Genomic DNA, 19,579 nt, shown 5'->3' with positions numbered 1-19,579 from the left:
CTTCGCTCAATAACTGCATCCAAACCTCCCAAATGTCATGAGACTAACAGCTGAACACGTTCCTCCTCAGGGAGAGCTGGATCGCCTGGTCCTCCAGGTGCCCCAGGAAAAGCTCTTAAGGGTGACATTCCAGACCCGGGTCTGCCTGGAGATCAGGGACCTCCTGGCCCCGATGGTCCAAGAGGTATGGGACAATTACGGCAAAGGGTGATGGTGCTGCTTTCCTTAGACGCTTGCCAGCTCTGTTGGGATGGAGGAGCAGAGAGAATGGTCAAGGAGAAACACGTTAGCAGCCCCATCAACTTGGCAGATGGAAAAGGGGGAGGGTGGGCAGTGGGGAGCATACCCAGGACCAGCGCTTAGACCCCTCACTCTTCTATTTCAACTCCATCAGACCACCTCTGACACAGAGCAAGTCTTTACCATCGCTGGCTTGATGCTGAGCTTGAGGGTGCAGAAGGAAGCAGCAGGAGGTGGTCTCGCCATCCTTGTTGGTCTCAGTATCAGCACATAAAGCACTTCTTTCAGCCCAGAGATGACAGGACCCCTGCCTCTCTCTCTCTCTCGCACACACACACACACCCACACACACCCACACAGAGTCTCTTCATGTGCTGCTCACAGTACGTTTTGCTTCAGTTACCACTTCACTGGGATGAACGCTAGCTAGTCAATATTTAACAAAGTAAGATTGACCCAGAGCTGACTGGGGAGTTGGAACAAGAGTGTGGCTCAGTGCAGCCTTCTGCCAAATGCAGGCAATCATATTCCTACTAGCTCATAGAACTCTTCCAGAGAGACAGAAACCTTTACATCTTTAGGTTTTAGTGAGGGTGGGATAAAAAATATGTAATTCTGCTTTACACTATGAAAAACTGAAATGCCCCAAAATATGCTAAGAAGGTTAGAAGTTAAGTAGGAATAGAACTTGGGCTCAAATACCATGTGTAGACAATGGTTTTCAAATAGGATTTTAAATTTAATTGAGTGGATATTCCGTTTTCATCAGCCAGATTCTCTCTCTCTCTCTCTCTTTGGTTTATTTATTCTTGGCTGCACTGGGTCTTTGCTGCTGCATGAGCTTTCTTTAGTAGCAGCGAGCAGGGGCTACTCTTGTTGCAGAGCATGGTTCTAGGGTGTGTGGGCTTCAGTAGTTGTGACACATGGGCTTAGCTGTGGTGTACAGACATGTGGGATCTTCCCTTACCAGGGATCAAACTCATGTCCCCTGCACTGACAGGTAGATTCTTAACCATTGGACCACCAAGGAGCCTAGTCAGACTTTCTTAAAAATCTATTATCTCTCTGTCCACCCACCCATCCATCTATCCATTCATCCATTTACCCATCTACCCAACTACTCATCTATCCATCCATCCATGTATCCATCCACCCATTCATTCATCCATCCATCCATTTACCCATCCATCCATTCATCTATCCATCCACCCATGTATCCATCTATCCATCCACCCATTCATTCATCCATCCATCCATCCATTTACCCATCCATCCATCTGTTCATCTATCCATCCATCCATGTATCCATCTACTCATTCATCCATCCATCCATCCATTTACCCATCCATCTATTCATCTATCCATCCATCCATGTATCCACCTATCCATCCACCCATTTCCCCATCCATCTATTCATCTATCCATCCATCCATGTATCCACCTATCCATCCACCCATTTCCCCATCCATCTATTCATCTATCCATCCATCCATGTATCCACCTATCCATCCACCCATTTCCCCATCCATCTATTCATCTATCCATCCATCCATGTATCCACCTATCCATCCACCCATTTCCCCATCCATCTATTCATCTATCTATCCATCCATCCATCTATCACATGAAAGCAATGGGAAGGCAATGCAAAGAAAAGTCAAAACTGATGCTTCCAAAAGGAATGGCTCTGAAGAGAAGGAAGGTTTTGCATAGCTCACTTTGTCATAATAGTTACTAACAGACTGTTCACATTTCTCAACTTGGGCTTCAGGAGACATACCCTTCACCTCTGATACTATTGACATTCTTATTCTAATTCCTTGCATCGCTTGCTTGTAAATGATTAAATTCCTTTCCTTAAGAAGCTCTTAGGCAGCCAGCATGCACATTTGTTTTTGACTGAAAAAATCTTTTTGCCTACTCTTGTGGTCAGGAGTACCTGGGCCTCCAGGACCACCTGGGAGTGTCGACCTTCTGAAAGGGGAACCAGGAGACTGTGGTCTGCCGGGGCCTCCAGGTCTCCCGGGCCCACCAGGCCCTCCAGGACACAAAGGCTTCCCAGGATGTGATGGAAAACACGGCCAGAAAGGTATGAATGGAAATAGTTCTTTTAAGTAGTACTAGATGACTTTCCTATCTGGCTTGCAGGTCTGGGGTGTGCACTACTGTGAGGTCATTCTCATTTCCTATGGCAATAATGACTACATTTCCAAAATGTCCTGACTTGCCCAGAATCCTAAAATGTGGGTGACAGTCGGACAAGTAAGAAGAAGAAACACAAGTTCATCTTTAGTCCCTAATAACATGCTTGATAATCTTCGACAAGAACTATACAATAGAAATTTAATGCAAGCTACATATGTAATTAAAAGATGTAATAGCCACATTTTAGAAAGTTAAAAGAAACAAATAAACAGATTTTCCTACTTTGACATAATATATTCAAATATTATTACATTTTAACATAAAATCAATATAAACTATCAAAGGGTAATTAGGGCTGGTTGTACAAACCTAGTTTCTTTCCCAAATAAGATGCTCCTCTTTGATGGTAAAATCTGGTGTGTATTTTAAACTTAAAGCACAACACAGTTTGGCCTTGCCAATTTCAACTGTTTAATAGCCACGTTAGTGGCTTCTGTATTGGACAGTTCAGTTTTAGACTGCTGACTTTGCCTTTTTATATTCACAAAAGTGTCTCCACTACTGAATTCTCCCACTATTTAAGATTAAAATATTTATTTTAATTAAGTTTTACTTAACTGCTAATATTTGGGGAATGTGAAGTCAAGTGGGCCTTAGGAAGCATCACTACGAACAAAGCTAATGGAGGTGATGAAATCCCAGTTGAGCTATTTCAAATCCTAAAAGATGATGCTGTGAAAGTGCTGTACTCAATATGCCAGCAAATTTGGAAAACTCAGCAGTAGCCACAGGACTGGAAAATGTCAGTTTCATTCCAATCCCAAAGAAAGGCAATGTCAAAGAATGTTCAAACTACTGCACAATTGCACTCATCACACATGCTAGGAAAGTAGTGCTCAAAATTCTCCAAGCCAGGCTTCAACAGTACATGAACCATGAACTTCCAGATGTTCAAGCTGGTTTTAGAAAAGGCAGAGGAACCAGAGATCAAATTGCCAACATCCATTGGATCATCGAGTGTTGGGGTCCAGCGCCAGTGGATCCAGGGAAATTCGAAGGGTGAATGGCGTAGGTGAGGAAAGCTTATTTATTTAATTAGAAATATAAAATAAATTAAAAAGAAATAGTATAGTAGGAAAATTTAGTGGAGAAATGAGGCTGAATAACTTGGTTTATGGGGAAAGCCAATAAAATCTCAGGACAAGAGATTTCCACCATCTACGTTAGGCCACTGGCATCTGTTTCAATATCGGAGAGTGCCCCACCTTGGGCTCCCTCTCTCACGGATCTTAGAAGCCAGGGCAAGTAAGTAGACATGGTGAGCCTCCACACCTCAAATGGGAATTCAGCCTGAAAACAGAGTAAAGAGGAGACACGGGGGAAACCAGTCCAGTGACTGGCCCATCCCCTATTGTCCAGAAAGGCCTTTTATACCTTTTTTTTGTACATAGACATCAATGGATAGTCTAAAATTATGCAGCATCAGCGGCCCTGACTCTTATGGAGACCAGGCTTTCTTTCTGCATACCTAGTTGTATACACAAGTCTTAGGTGATTGACATCATCTTCTGGCCAGAGGGCCAATTAACATTTTACAGCCCTTTTCTGATAAGGGTTTGTCAACCAGAAGACTTATTTGTGTTGTTCTTCCCAAAGTCTGGTGCCACTCTCAGAAAGCACTAAATAAAGTTACATTCTTACATAGCAAGGACACAGAAGAGTGCAGTGATATATAACAAAGAAAAGTAATTAACTCAAAAGTCTAGTGTTGCTAACATCAAAACTACTGTATTCCTATTCCTATATCCCAATTACATTGATTAATATCTTTCAGGTGCCTAAAAGATAAAGAATATGGAGGCCTGGCAGCAGTCATTGAGTCAACAGTGAAAACCTGTCACCAATATGATTTTTAGCTCTTTAAGAAAGGCTCTGTATCTTTAAGATGCTTTAAGCTTTGTGCCTCTCGTGACTGGGGGGTATAAGCAATTCACAAATTGTAAAAAGTCGGGGGGAACCTGTCAGGCAAGTTAGAGAGCCATCAAAGGGGTCTGAGCTGATGCAGGAGACTGAAGCCCTGAATTAACTTTTTTCCAGAGAATGTCAGAAGAGTGAAAAGCACAGTAATAAAGCAGGCAGACTCTGTTTTTGGGGGGTAGATGTTCAGGAAAACTCAGGGGGAACCCCCGAAGCCGGATCACGCCTTTGCGTTTTGTTGGGCTTCCTTCCTCATGACCTTTGCCACGGGCGGGATTCCTCACGCTGGCTCCCGGCAATCGAGAAAGCAAGAGAGTTCCAGAAAAACATCTACTTCTGCTTTATCAACTATGCCAAAGTCTTTGACGTGTGGATCACAACAAACTGTGGAAAATTCTTAAATTCTTACTTGCCTCCTGAGAAACTTGTATCTAGGTCAAGAAGCAATAGTTAGAACTGGACATGGAACAACAGACTGGTTCCAGATAGGGAAAGGAATATGTAAGGCTGTATATTGTCACCCTGCTTATTTAACTTATATGCAGAGTACATCATGCAAAATGCTAGGCTGGATGAAGCACAAGCTGTAATCAGGTTTGCCAGAAGAAATATTAATAACCTCAGATATGCAGATGACACCATCCTTATGTCAGAAAGCGAAGAAGAACTAAAGAGCCTCTTGTTGAAAGTGAAAGAGGAGAGTGAAAAAGCTGACTTAAAACTCAACATTCAGAAAACAAACATCATGGCATCTGTCCCATCACTTCATGGCAAATAGATGGGGAAACAATAGAAACAGTGAGAGACTTTATTTTTGGGGGTTCCAAAATCACTGCAGATGGTGACTGCAGCCATGATATTAAGACGCTTGCTCCTTGGAAGAAAAGCTATGACCAATCTAGACAGCATATTAAAAAAGCAGAAACATTACTTTGCCAACAAAGGTCCATCTAGTCAAAGCTATGGTTTTTCCAGTAGTCATGTATAGATGTGAGAGTTGGACCATAAAGAAAGTTGAGTGCCAAAGAATTGATGCTTTTGAACTGTGGTGTTGGAGAAGACTCTTGAGAGTCCTTTGGACTGCAAGGAGATCAAACCATTCAATCCTAAAGGAGATCAGCCCTGAGTGTTCATTGGAAGGACTGATGTTGAAGCTGAAACTCCAATACTTTGGCCACTTGATGCGAAAAACTGACTCATTAGAAAAGACCCTGGGAAAGATTGAGGGCAGGAGGAGAAGGGGATGACAGAGGATGAGACAGTTGGATGGCATCACCAATTCAAGGACATGAGTTTGAGCAAACTTTGGGAGTTGGTGATGGACAGGGAGGCCTGGCATGCTACAATCTATGGGGTCACAAAGACTCGGACACGACTGAGCAACTGAACTGAATATTCGGGGACCTTAGTTTTGGCTGTAACAATTTTAGACAATTATAAGGTTCATGGGACATTTTGTTGAGAAGAGACCAATAAAGATTATCCATTTTACCTCCCTTATGTCATAAATAAGGAAACTTGATACTGAGATGTAAATATTGAACTTTGCAGGAGCCCAGTAACTAGCACTCTGTCTGATTTCTGAAACAAATGTGAAATAAGTAAACGATTGGAGCAGAGGGAAGGTCAGAATCACCATGAGGCTGCTATGACTAGAACACAAATGGCATCCCTGAAATTGTGCAGTGTATAACCTGTACAACAGTACTCAGCAACCCTATTCACCTTTATTAGCAGTAAAATCAACTTTAGAAATTGTGCCTTATATCTGCAGATATTTTGGCTTCTAATTATTAAACTCCCGGATTGAACAGACACACCTAGCATTCAAGTCACCAAGAGAGAGGAAGGGGGCTGTCTATATAGCCTTGTACCTCTGCCTAATAAGTCATTCCTCCTCCCCAGTGGCTTCCCTAGAGAATTAGTTTTCACCTGGGAAATATACTTCAGGATTAGGGAAATAGCAAGATATGTAAATAATAGCAACCTACAAAAGCATATACCAAGAGTTGGAAATATTGGTAGAACCTCTAATCATGCTTCTCAATTCCCATTCCAGTGAGCCTAGGGCCAAAGAGTGTTTAACTGTTAAAAGGGTGAGGGAATTTCTTCAGCTTACCTTTTTTAGACTTACCCAGTGCGAAATATTTGATCTGTTCCATAAATTATTATTAGGAATCCACAGAAATATAGTAGTGAACAAATTCAAAAGGAGTGCCCACTAATTAAGTTAAATATATGATTTCATAAGGGAATAAAAATACCTTAACGTATCCATCTATATTAACTGAGTTGGACCATAAAGAAGGCTGAAGTGTTAGTCACTCAGTTGTGTCTGACTCTTTGCAACCCCATGGACTATGACTCCTCTATCCATGGAATTTTCCAGGCATTTAAGAAATACAGGAGTGGGTTGCCATTTCCTACTCCAAAAAAAAAAAAAAAAAAATGCTGAGCACTGAAGAATTGATGCTTTCGAATTTTGGTATTAGAGAAGACTCTTGAGAGTTCCCTGGACAGCAGGGAGATCAAGCCAGTCAATCCTAAAGGAAATCAGCCCTGACTATTTCTTGGAAGGGCTGATGCTGAAGCCAAAGCTCCAGTATTTTGGCCACTTGATGCAAAGAATTGACTCATTGGAAAATACCCTGATGCTGGGAAGGATTGAAGGCAGGAGGAGAAAGGGACAACAGGGTACAAGATGGTTGGATGGCATCACTGACTCAATGGACATGAGTTTGAGCAAGCTCCGAGAGCCAGTGAAGGACAGGGAAGCCTGGCGTGCTGCAGTCCATGGGGTCACAGAGTCTACATGACCAAGCAACTGAACAACAAGAACAGTACTAAATGAGAGACATGCTTTGGGTGGCGAGGCACACTTCTCTCAGTGCTTACTGCAAAGCAAATGGACTTGGGTTGGGATTCCAGGGAGGGCCTCCTTGATGTGATCTGCACCCTACAGAATGCGGAGGACTTCCTGGATGAGGAGGAGAGAAGGAACTGTGTGTAGGAGGCATCGAGTGGCTGGTCTGGCTGAACTTGAGAGAGTGGGGACGAGAAGGGTGGAGTCTCAGGGTCAGGGTGGGTGTTCCCAGATAGTGGAGCATCTTTCCTAAGTTTCCCTTTCTGTGGCAGTCCTTTGACTGTCTCCAGAGAAAGTTTAGGGTTACTGGGTTTTCATCCTCACTTAGTTCTGTTTTGGTCATGGAACGATTTTCCTTTGTCCTGTTGATGGATTGTTGTGTTTCCTTTAGACACAGGCAACTCTTCTCAGCCTTCCAGAAGAAAGAGGGAGCTATTCTCCAATCTGAGGCTGACTTTGCCCTGCATTTTGCTGGAGTGAACCTCTGAATTCAGTCCATCAAGCTGTTGTTTTTATAATGCTTCATTCTAGTGCCCTCCTTTTCATGTTCCTTTTAGGACCAATGGGATTCCCAGGGCCACAGGGGCCACCTGGAAGTCCTGGGCCACCTGGAGACAAAGGTTTACCTGGACCTCCAGGCAGACGAGGGCCTTTGGGTCCTCCGGGTAAGCTTCTAATGCCTAATCATCTCCACCTAGCCTACATGGAGTGTTTTTTTAAAAATATTTACTATGAGGGTTATCTTTCAGAAAGTAATTATTCTGAAATTATCAGTAAATTCTAATAAGTTAAGCTCTTTTTTATAAAGATTATGTTTATCTCAAGCTGCATGACAGAGTCTCAGGTTTGGAAAACTTACCTATAATTAGAACAAGTGAGTGTGAAAGTTAGGAGTTGGTTTTACATATACTATTTCTAAGGTAAATAAACCCTTGTTCCTTCACCTGAGATTCAAAGACAGACTTGATTGTTGTACGTGAACATCGTATACTTAATTCTTGTCTCCGAATTCCCTACCATTAATTTTTCTAGATGTTTTATTTTAATGTTTCTTGCCAAGTACATTAGTTTCTATGAAGATGAAACTAATTGATTTTTCAGCTCTATAGACAACAGGTTTTCATCAGAAAGTCAAAAGAAGCCAAGGAAGAGCTGGAAGGGCACACATGGGTATCTGAGATTGGCAGAAGTCACATCTTTCAGGACCCTAAGTCACTATGACAGCAGTGTGGTGTCAGTTCTGAATATTTTTCGATCTCTTAAATTAGCACTCTAGTCCAAAGAGTAAGAAAACTCTACTGCTTTTTGATGGGCCACAGAACAACACGATGAAGAACCTCTTGTATTTCCTTTCTGTGAATACTCTACAAAACTCGGCAAATTAATATGGAATTTCCAGAAGCCTTTATAAGGACAGGATTTTTCCATACATTAAATCAGAGCATATTTGTCGTAAGAAACCAACCCGAATTTTATATTGTGCAAGAGGGTTTCATTTCAGGTCTCTCTAGATATGAAAACTTCATTCATCATAGCCGTTCTTGTCAGTAACAGGAATGTGGACTTTTTATGTACATAAGATGCCGTCATTCTGCTTGCTGTCTATGCAAATTATTATTTGCCTTCTCAATCTATTTCACTTTTGTCCTAATTTACATGTTTATAATCTCTTTCCACCTTATGAAAATCGCTGTGTGGCCTCACATTTTTGGCTTTGGACCTCTCCAGGTTCCAGAGGTAAGCATTGCTATAAGATGAATAATTTCCTTTAAATCTTGTTTCCAGTCATTTTCATACTTGCTTTTTTTCACTGTATTTGTGAGGGCAACTTTGTTCAATTTTTTAGATGGGGTGCTGTAATTATATTAGGTTTTAATGCTTCTGTTCCTCATTACAGATATAGTAGCCCTATATTAGAGTGTCCCAGTGCTGAACCTCCTTAGAGGTTGTCAAGGCAGTGTAGAGACTCGGCTTATATAATTCAGTTCAGGCACAGGGTATGAGCTTTCTCTGTGAGATGCTACAGTAGATACTGCTGTAAGTTTCCTTTCTAAATTCTGCAATATGAATACAGAGAACATCCCTAAAATAAACAGTATCAACAACATGAAAAGATGGGTCCTGACCACCCAGTAAGGGACTGTGACAAGCCTTTCCCATCACACCCGAGGCCCATTTTCAACAAGCAAGTTCCTTTGTGTGTTAAAATGAAAATGCCATTCTTTTCAACTAAGTGTGCACTTAATCCTCTACAATGCAAAAGCAACATATGATTTTGTGTCTGGCATTTTCAAAGAGAATAAAAAGAGTTTCTCAAAAGAAGGAAAGAAAAACCCTGAATGTGGGCATTTGTTCTTTGCAGGCGACTGTTATTAACCCCAAGGACTGTTGCCCTGAATACAGATGCCATATATTATTTTTAGGGCCCTTAGAGGAGATGCCTCAGCCCCTTTCTTTCAGCTTCTGGTTTGTCAAAAAGTAAAGAAAAAGCAAAATCAGAATTTTAAGAAATTTTGCTGCTTTTAATGTTTATATTTTAAAATTGCTGCTGTATATTTAATGTTTTCACTTCAGTCTTTTTAATGTCTGTGACTATAGTCACAGTATATACTGTGACTCACTAGACAATAGCATCAACATCCTAAATATAAAGTACCAGCCAAATACCCAGCCCTGCCTTTACTTACCTGCTTTCACTCCACCTCCACTGGTGAATTTCCACCATAACTCACCAGATTATCTAGGAAGAACAAGATCTATACCTCTCTCAACTCACCCAGAGTAAAAAAGCCAAGTTTTACATTAAACTATTCATACTGTAAAAAGACCTCTAACTTGGTGTTATTTGTGGTTTCATACAATATTTTCCAGGAGGTTAAATTCCAAACTGCTTATAGCATTCAAGTCCATTTTCCACAGGCACAGTTACTATCATGTAGACTCCATTGCCATTATGGCCAGATTTTCTAGGATTTTCTCACTGCTTTATCATTGTTTTTTAAATTATTTGGCACATTCGTATGAATTTTAAGACAACGATAACTAATGAAGGGTGTGCTCTACAATATGTTGCATTTCTTAGAATTCAGCATGTAGACGTTCAGAGTCCTTAAGGAGGGCAGTATGGGGTGGGGGTGAAGAGCACAGTTTTGGATACAAGGTGTCTTGAATTTTAATCTAGACTATGGAGAAGGCAATGGCAGCCCACTCCAGTACTCTTGCCTGGGAAATCCCATGGACGGAGGAGCCTGGTAGGCTGCAGTCTATGGGGTCACGAAGAGTCAGACACGACTGAGTGACTTCACTTTCTCTTTTCACCTTCATGCATTGGAGAGGGAAATGGCAACCCACTCCAGTGTTCTTGCCTGGAGAATCCCAGGGATGGTGGAGCCTGGTGGCCTGCCATCTATGGCATCGCACAGAGTAGGACACGACTGAAGCGACTTAGCAGCATGCCACAAACTGGCTGCATGACATTTACTTGTCAATAAATAAATGTCATTTATTTCCCTGGGCCTGAGTTTTCTTCCCTGTAAATTCTAATGACAGCAGCACACACACACAGCCTGGGTGGGAACATTCAGTCATAAACCATTTAGCATGGGATCTGATGCATGTTGAGCTCCGCTGGTGGCTCAGATGGTAAGGAGCCCACCCGCAAGGCAGGAGACCTGGGTTTGATCCCTGGATTTGGACTGGAAAGATGCTCCTGAGAAGGGAATGGCTATCCACTCCAGTATTCTTGCCTGGAGAATCCCAAGGACAGAGGAGCCTGGCGGTCTACAGTCCATGGGGTCCCAAAGAGTCAGACACAACTGATTAACACTTTCACTTCTCATGCATGATAAAGCATCCACTTGGTGTTATTGGTCGTCATTTTTGCTTCAGTTTAGTTCAGTTCAGTCGCTCAGTCTTGTCTGACTCTTTGCAACCCCATGAATCGCAGCACGCCAGGCCTCCCTGTCCATCACCAACTCCCGGAGTTTACTCAAACTCATGTCCATCGAGTCAGTGATGCCATCCAGCCATCTCATCCTCTGTCGTCCCCTTCTCCTCCTGCCCCCAATCCTTCCCAGCATCAGAGTCTTTTCCAATGAGTCAGCTCTTCACATGAGGTGGCCAAAGTATTGGAGTTTCAGCTTTAGCATCAGTCCTTCCAATGAACACCCAGGACTGATCTCCTTTAGAATGGACTGATTGCTTAGAGCTATTATTTCTTGTCCTTTGTGGAATGATTGCAGGGAGACTGAATGAAGATTTAGGGGGAAAAAACTGTCATAAGAGATGTGAATGTGACCAAGAATAAAAAAATGTCAACATTTAGGGCTGCAATTCTCAAAGTGAGATTCCCATATCAGTATCATTGAGCTCATCCGGGCACTTATTAGAATATGCAAATTGCTGCCTCTACTGATTCAGAGACTCAGGGCTCTAACAAGCCTGAGAGACAGTCATGATGTATTCAGGTCACAGCTGCATCTTTCCAGTGGTGCTTCTTAGCCTGGGCGAATAGTGGAATCATCTGGAGGGTTTAAAAAATTATTGATGCTTGGATTTCACTCACACAAATTCCTTTTTAATAATCTAGATGGGGTGCTGGCAGTAGTACTTTTTTTTTTTTTTTTTTTAGTAATTAGTACAAGTTTATTGTGCACATGCCAAAAAGGCTCTGCAAACCAAGAGCATTCAAACTAACATGTAGAATGAGGCTCAGGGGTATATTGTTCTGAAGTAGCTTATTAGTGAAAAAGCAGTGGTGGTTTATTCTTCACAGTAGTACTTTTAAAAAAAATTGGACTACAGTTCCTTTACAACAAAGTAAATCAGCTATATGCATACATGTATCCCCTGCCTCTTGGACTTCTCACCCCATCACCCATCCCACCCACCTAGGTCATCACAGGGCACCAAGCTGAGCTCCTTGAGCTATATAGCAAGTTCCCACTAGCTATCTGTTTTACGCATGGCAGTATATATACCTTAATACGTCAATCCCAGTCTCCCAGTTCATTCCCTCCCTGCCCCGTGCTCACGTTTCCCTTCTTTATGTCTGCATGCCTGTTCCTTGCCTGCAGATAGGTTCATCTGTACCATGTTTCTAGATTCCACAGCAGTATTTTTGAAAAGCTCTGCAGATGGATTTATTGTACAGTCAAGCTTGAGGTCACTGCCCAGGCCACATCCTGTACCAATTAAACCGCTATTTCTGGGATGGGGCCCAGATACCTGAATGTTTATAACTCTCCTGGATAATTTCAACATGCACTCAAGGTTGAAAATCACTGCTGCCTCAGTGCCACTCGCCATCCTGAAATCATGTCTCCTTTGGTAGCAGACACTCTGGAAACCCAGCTGGCTGCAGTGTAGATGGCTGAATTAAAGCAATGTTAAGCTGAGTGTGAGGAACCCACCAGGACCTCTCCCCATGCCACCTGTGGCCAGCACCTAGTAAGAAATGGCCCAAAGATGGCAAATCCTGTGAAGTTCACCCAACGGTCACTGCCTCAGCCAGATTTCACTATTTCCTACCTTTGCTTCCTCTAAAATCCCATTCAATCATTCATTTAGTCACTCAACGAAAAGTTTTGGAGAAGTTTGCCTGCCCCACATAGTGAACAAGACAAAGTCCTGCCTTCACAAAGCTGACATTGGATGGCTGAACATTCTTGCTAACATTCCAATGTGGTGTCAGAATCCCATCCAAATTGCAGAAGGCACTGGTTCATAAGCATTTGAACCCTTTATACAGGTGGTGATTCCAATTTCAGGTGAGCCTGGGCCCCCAGCAGACTTGGATGCCTGCCCCCGAATCCCAGGGCTTCCTGGGGTACCAGGCCCGAGAGGACCGGAAGGAACCATGGGGCTTCCTGGCATGAGAGGCCTACCGGGACCAGGTATGAACCTCACTCTGATTTCTGACATTGAAGATTGCTGAAATGAAAATCTGGGTGTTTGCTATGTAGGTTTTTGTATGGAGCCTAAACAACTCTTGGGAATCAAGCATGAAAATCTCCTTCCCCTTTAACATTTTTTCTACATTTATCCAAAGGTTTAATCATGTAGTAGGGGGATCTATGGGCTTCCCAGGTGGACCCAGTGGTAAAGAACCCACTGGCCAATTCAGGAGACATAAGAAACCAGGGTTCTATCCCTGGGTCAGAAAGAGCCCCTGGAGGAGGGCATGGAAACCCACTCCACTATTCTTGCCCGAGAATTCCATGGACAGAGGAGCCTGGCGGGCTACAGTCCATGCTGCTGCTGCTGCTGCTAAGTCGCTTCAGTCATGTCCGACTCCGTGTGACCCCGTAGATGGCAGCCCACCAGGCTCCCCCGTCCCTGGGATTCTCCAGGCAAGAACACTGGAGTGGGTTGCCATTTCCTTCTCCAATGTACGAAAGTGAAAAGTGAAAGTGAAGTCGCTCAGTCGTATCTGACTTGTAGTGACCCCATGGACTGCAGCCCACCAGGCTCCTCCATCATGGGATTTTCCAGGCAAGAGTCCTGGAGTGGGTTGCCATTGCCTTCTCCAGCTACAGTCCATAGGGTCACAGAGTCAGCCATGACTGTAGCAACTTAGCATGCATGCACGCAATGGGATCTACAATATCCCTTCTATTTTTAGGGGAACACCTATTTTAAGTTTTATCCTTGGGTGGCTTTTGGACATAAGGTCCCCCCCCCCCCAAGAAATAATTATCTTCCTAAACTATTTATTCACTTGGCTGTCTCAGGTCTTAGTTGTGGCATGCAGGCCTAGTTGCTCCATAGCATGTGGGATATTAGTTCCCCAGCCAGGGAATAAACCCATGTCCCATGCATTGCAAGATGAATTCTTAACCACGGGACCACCGTGGAAGTCTCTGGATACGAAGCTTTGAAATCTCTTAGCATCACTGAGTAAATGCTCTACGAGTAGTCATTATTAGGTGTTGATTTGATCTTGAATTAAAAACTGTTGAATCGGGGCTCAGTGGAGCAGAAACAGCCTATAAGAAGGAAGGAGGAGGTGTATTTCTTGGAAGAGGAAGAGGAAAGAGGGGGAGGGTCACTCTCAATTCTGGCAAAGATGGCCTTATTCACCTAATGGACATGGGCATTGCTCAGTCATTGTCAGGAGGGCAGGATTCTTAAGTATTTAAACCAAACCATCAGTTCCTAACACTGTGTGAGAGGTGGTGACCAAAACCATCCTGTGAAAAAGAAATGCAAGAAGGCAAAGTGGTTGTCTAAGGAAGCCTTACAAGTAGCTGAGAAAAGAAGAGAAGTAGAAAGGCAAAGGATAAAGGGAAAAATACACCCAGCTGAATGCAGAGTTCCAGAGACTAGCAAGGAGAAATAAGAAAGCCTTCTTAGTGAACAAAGCAAAGAAATAGAGGAAAACAATAGAACGGGAAAGACTAGAGATCTCTTCAAGAAAATTGGAGATACCAAGGGACGGTTTCACACAAAGATGGGCACAATGAAAGACAGAAATGATATGGACCTAACTGAAGCAGATGATATTAAGAAGAGCTGGCAAGAATACACAGAAGAACTGTACAAAAAAAGATCTTAATGACCCAGATAACCATGATGGTGTGATCACTCACCTAATGCCAGACATCCTGGACTGTGAAGTCAAGTGGCCCCAGGAAGCATTACTATGAACAAAGCTGATGGAGGAGATGGAATTCCACTAAGCTATTCCAAATCCTAAAAGATGATGCTGTTAAAGTGCTGCATTCGATATGCCAGCAAATTTGGAAATTTGGAACCCTTATGGGTTTGGGTCATCTTTCCTTTTCTGAAGGAGATTCTTTTAGCAGGGTGAGCGGGACATTAAAGAAGACCCTGAGTTTGGTTGTGAAGGATCAACTGCCCCACAGAAGTACCACCTCTGCTTAAACCACCTCGAGTTTGGTTGTGAAGGATCAAACTGCCCCACAGAAGTACCACCTCCACTTAAAATAATATGGTTTTCTTCCTGTTTTCCATCAAGACCTCTTTCATTTCTGAGCTGACCTTGTAGCCAACTGCTGCAGCTGAGATCTACAGAGGAGAAAATGAACTTCTGGCTCCTTCCTGCCCGATCTGAGTGGGTAATGGCCACACCAAGTAAAACTTGTATCTGTTAAGAACCCTGGATAACAGAAGGTCTAATGCTTTTCTCCTCATGCGTCTCATTCATCTCTACAATGATCCTTCCCACGTGGCCCTCAAAGGCTGAGGCTTCCTGTGATGAACTCAAAAGTGGTTTCCGTTCTGGATTGAACTGTTACTGTCACACTGACATTCCCTACATCCTGTTTGGGAGCGTTTATCTTCAACACCTGACCCTCTCAGAGGAGGGACTCCATCTGACAGCGCTGGGCTTTCAGATGTAGGTCTCTTCCTGGCACAATGGTAATGAATCTGCCTGCCGATGTAGGAGACACAGGTTCAATCCCTGTGTCAGGAAGATCTCCTGGAGAAGGAAATGGCAACGCACTCCAGTATCCTTGCCTGGGAAATTCCATAGGCAGAGGAGCCTGGTGGACTACAGTCCATGGGGTTGCAGAGTCAGACTCCACTGAGCACACGTTTGTTTTTCTGTTCTTGTGAACAAGTTCCAGATGAAAAGCTCTGCGCCTACATGTCAAGTTAACAGAAGCTTTCCTTCCAGGGGCTCGGAAAACGTCATCCGCTTACAATTTCCATTTGTCTTCCTCGAAAGGGAGCAAAGCCCATATCGTAACATCTGGTTGGGGGAGGCTTTTCCAGATGGCCCATGGGCTTGCTGCATGTGGGGACTTGGGAAGAAATGGCTCCTGCCTTCTCTGCGATACACCTGTTTGTTTGCTGGCCCGTTAACCTTGGGTAGCCCTTTCCCGAATCACCCTGTGGCCATGTGTTGGAATCATGTCTTTGGATAGGAAAGAAAAGAATGTTCTGAGCTCACCGCAGGGCCCTAGGTTCCTTCCAAACTAACAGATACTCTCTTTGATGCTGGTGGAAAGAGAGCAGGGCCATCTGGAAAGAGGCGTCTGCCTAGTTAGACAGGGAGGGGCATCCCTCCCCTCACTAGGGAGGAGGAGAGGGGTTCCATTCTCACTCACTGAGTGATGACCATGTAAGAACACAGCCCAGGCGTGCAGCACGTTCCAGGAGAATTTATGATCCAAGAGGCAAGGGAGTGACATGACAGTGCCCCAAAAGCCAGGAGCACCCCTGATGCCCACATCGAACGCACTGCAACCGACATCGGTTATGGGGGCTGCTGGTTGTGGGACAAAAAGAGGTTTGTGGAGGCCACTCAGGCAGGGGATGCAAAATGTAAAGGTTTGGGGGGCATGCATTTCAGATGGCTCTAAGTGGGGGGGCTGTGTGAGAGGGGAGTTGAGTGAGAGGTCTGGTCCCCTGAGTGCTTCAGCCCCTCCTCCATTCCCTCAGGGGGCTCCCGCTGCCTCAAAGAACATAGCCCAGCGCGGAAAAGTGGGGCAGTTCCTGGAGTGAAGCCTCTTTGACGTAATGATTGGTTTTAGGCTGATTTATGGCGGAAAGAGAGAGAGATTGCCAGAGAAGGACAATGGTCGAGGAAGGGAGAGAGATTAGACACTGTAAACCTCAAGGGGCTAGTAATTCAGATAATTACGGTAAGGGCTGTAAGCTCTCCCACAGGCAGGGACCAAATCTGCTTCCCAGACCAAAACAGATCACTGCTGATGAATTAATGCCTTGGCCAAAATAAACCAAACACTTAAAGAAAGGACTGCTCAAGTCTCAGGATGACAGCTAGCTCCCAGGGCCCCAGGGAGCACTCCTGAGCCCTGTGGCTTGTCCCAAGCGCGGGACTGGTGACACCTGGCACAGCCTGTGCACTTGGCCTGCTGGGTCCATGTCCTCTGCACATGTGACCCTCACCGTGGCCTCTCTGAGCCTCCATCTCCCCACGTGGTAGCACCTAGTCATGTGGCTGTGTTTAGACTGAATCAGATAATTTTACATAAAAAGATTACCCTGCTTCCTAGTGCCTTGAACCCTCCACAAACAGCTGGTCTTTAAAAGTTGCTTCTCTTGTTTTAAATTTAACCTGACTTTCTTTCAGATGAATGCTGTTCAGTTGTATTCATTCCTCCATTCAGGCTTCTAAAGCATCATTATTAAGGAAAATATTTAATGACAAAAGCCATAGATGTTCAGTGTAAAAAAAAACAAAAAGAAAAACCCAACCAGGTCCAAATATAAGACTATGAAGAAAACACCTTGCTCAACACCTTGCTGGTCTGGCTTCAGATCCTGGCTCTGCCCATTCCTGGCTCTTTGGCCTTAATTGGTTAAGTTTCTTGACCTCTTGGAGTCTAAATTATCCCAACTGACAAGTAGAGGTGGAGAAGGCAGTGGCAACCCACTGTAGTACCCTTGCCTGGAAAATCCCATGGATGGAGGAGCCTGGTAGGTTGCAGTCCATGGGGTCACGAAGAGTCGGACACGACTGTAGCGACTTAGCAGCAGCAGCAGCAGCAGCCGCCAAGTAGAGGTGGTATAATCCCAACTTCACATACCTGCAAAATGAATGAGCTAATGCAGGTGTGTCCAGATGGGAGGCCCAGGCTGCCAAGTGGAATTCAGGAAGTAAATGCTAGCCTAGCAGGTGTCACGTCATTGTCACCATTGCTGTTGTGAACTTTCCTGCAGGGTGCAAAGGAGAGCCTGGGCTGGATGGCAGGAGAGGTGAGGATGGCCTCCCAGGGTCCCCTGGGCCTCCGGGACATAAAGGGGACATGGGAGAAGCGGGCTGTCCAGGAGCACCAGGTAAAGGGTTTCCATTTCTCTTCTTTTCTCTGGCCCAGTGAATCTGAGAACTGTGTACAAGGTCCCTGGCCTCTCAAGCGTTTGCCTTAGATACCAACTCACCAGGCTTTAGGGAGACAAAGCAACAGGAGCAGGAAAGAATGGACTCCCCACGTTCTAATTGATACTTGACTATCATAAAAACGGGTCAAGGCCTTATGTCCATTACTCTTCCAAAGCACTATTCATTATCATAAAAGGCTCAGCCATTTCTGCTGTTCACTTTCCCAATGTGAGCCTGGCATGGTTGTACCACTGAGAGGCTGTACTGAAGATCTTAGGGCCAGCAGGGGTGGTCTTACGTCTATAACTGGCTGAATCACTTGTCTCTGGTTTTCTGAGTTCATTCCTCTTATCATACAGCCATCAATACATTTTGTTGTTCAGTTGCTTAGTTGTGTCTGACTCTTTGCCGACCCCATGGACTACAGCATACCAGACTTCCCTGTCCTTCGCTGTCTCCTGGAATTTGCTCAGACTCATGTCCATTGAATCGATGATGCCACTTAAAAAGAACACAAGGCTTTTCTTTAAAAATACTTGAGAGTGGGCCTTCGGTGAAGGCAGATAAGACCCTTTAGAATATAAATCTGAAATATAACTCATCAAGCAATATGTTAGGGCCTGAAGACTCCCAGATACAATCTCCTCTGTGGAGACTATTTGGCAGTACCAGGTTAGTAATGAGAAGCAGGTGAAGAGGTGTGGGGGAGCTGGGATGCTGAGGAAGGGGCCTCAGTCTGAAAGCAGAGATTGGCTTCTGCTATGTGGAAATTGTGGCCACGTAGGAGTGTGGGCCCTCTGTTCCCTATACCCTGCTTTTCTAGTCTGAAATCTTAACTAATCAAATCTTTGTAAGTCAAACAAAACACATGAGCAGGCCTGATGCAGCCCACAAGCTACCAGGTTGTAGCCTCTGGTTTACAGCATAGATGAGAAGAGCTGCCAGTCTTTCAGAAACAAAAGCTTTTAACAAACACCTTTTTTAAAGGTGTCAAAGCCTAACTCCACCCTCTGCTTTTGGCAATTAGAAGTAGCCACTGACCTTCTTCAGTAGGTCACCCCCTTAGAGAGGCCAAAGGAGATGTCCCTGCTCATATTCTGTATAGCTGTTCATTTCCCACCAGCCAGTTAGAGATCTAGAATTTGGGCTTCTTCCACCTCCCTTTCTTTTAAAATAAAAGATTCAAAGCCAAACATATGGGCCTCCCTGGTGGCTCAGCAGTAAAGAATCCGCCCGGCAATGCAGGAGACCCAGCTTCAATCCCTGGGTTGGAAAGATCCCTTGGAGTAGGAAATGGCAACCCGCTCCAGCATTCTTGGTTGGGAAATCCCATGGACAGAGGAGCCTGATGGGCTATACAGTCCCTGGGTTGCAAAGAGTCAGACACGACTTGGCAACTAACCAATAATCACAATGGATTCTAAACCCTTGTCCTTCTTAGAATGGAACGGACAATATGAGAGAACCATGGAATGAGTCTGGGAGGTATCAGACAGACCAACTTTTGAGAGTCACCTTTTCAGATAGCAGACTCCTAATCT

The 19,579-nt window shown here is 44.2% G+C and overlaps 1 protein-coding gene across 4 annotated transcripts in view; it reads left to right on the top strand.

Annotated features, from left to right (window-relative positions):
• Window positions 1-19,579, top strand: part of COL4A4 (collagen type IV alpha 4 chain) — a 152,661-nt gene that overhangs the window by 123,516 nt on the left and 9,566 nt on the right. For 2 of the 4 annotated variants that reach the window (XM_027965246.3, XM_042244325.2), the window contains exons 40-42: window positions 71-184; window positions 2,174-2,329; window positions 7,783-8,805. In XM_027965246.3, coding sequence (XP_027821047.3) covers window positions 71-184; window positions 2,174-2,329; window positions 7,783-8,009 — 497 coding nt within the window. In that variant the 3' untranslated portion in view covers window positions 8,010-8,805. Of the gene's footprint in view, window positions 1-70; window positions 185-2,173; window positions 2,330-7,782; window positions 8,806-8,953; window positions 8,963-12,974; window positions 13,120-17,878; window positions 17,996-19,579 lie in introns of those variants that run through there. The other 2 variants (XM_042244323.2, XM_060411348.1) reach the window with 2 other exon arrangements.

This window comes from Ovis aries, chromosome 2, assembly GCF_016772045.2.
Source record: "Ovis aries strain OAR_USU_Benz2616 breed Rambouillet chromosome 2, ARS-UI_Ramb_v3.0, whole genome shotgun sequence".
Classification (NCBI taxonomy): domain Eukaryota; kingdom Metazoa; phylum Chordata; class Mammalia; order Artiodactyla; family Bovidae; genus Ovis; species Ovis aries.
Note: the sequence above shows the minus strand (reverse complement) of the source record. Positions and strands in the feature narration are given on the sequence as shown.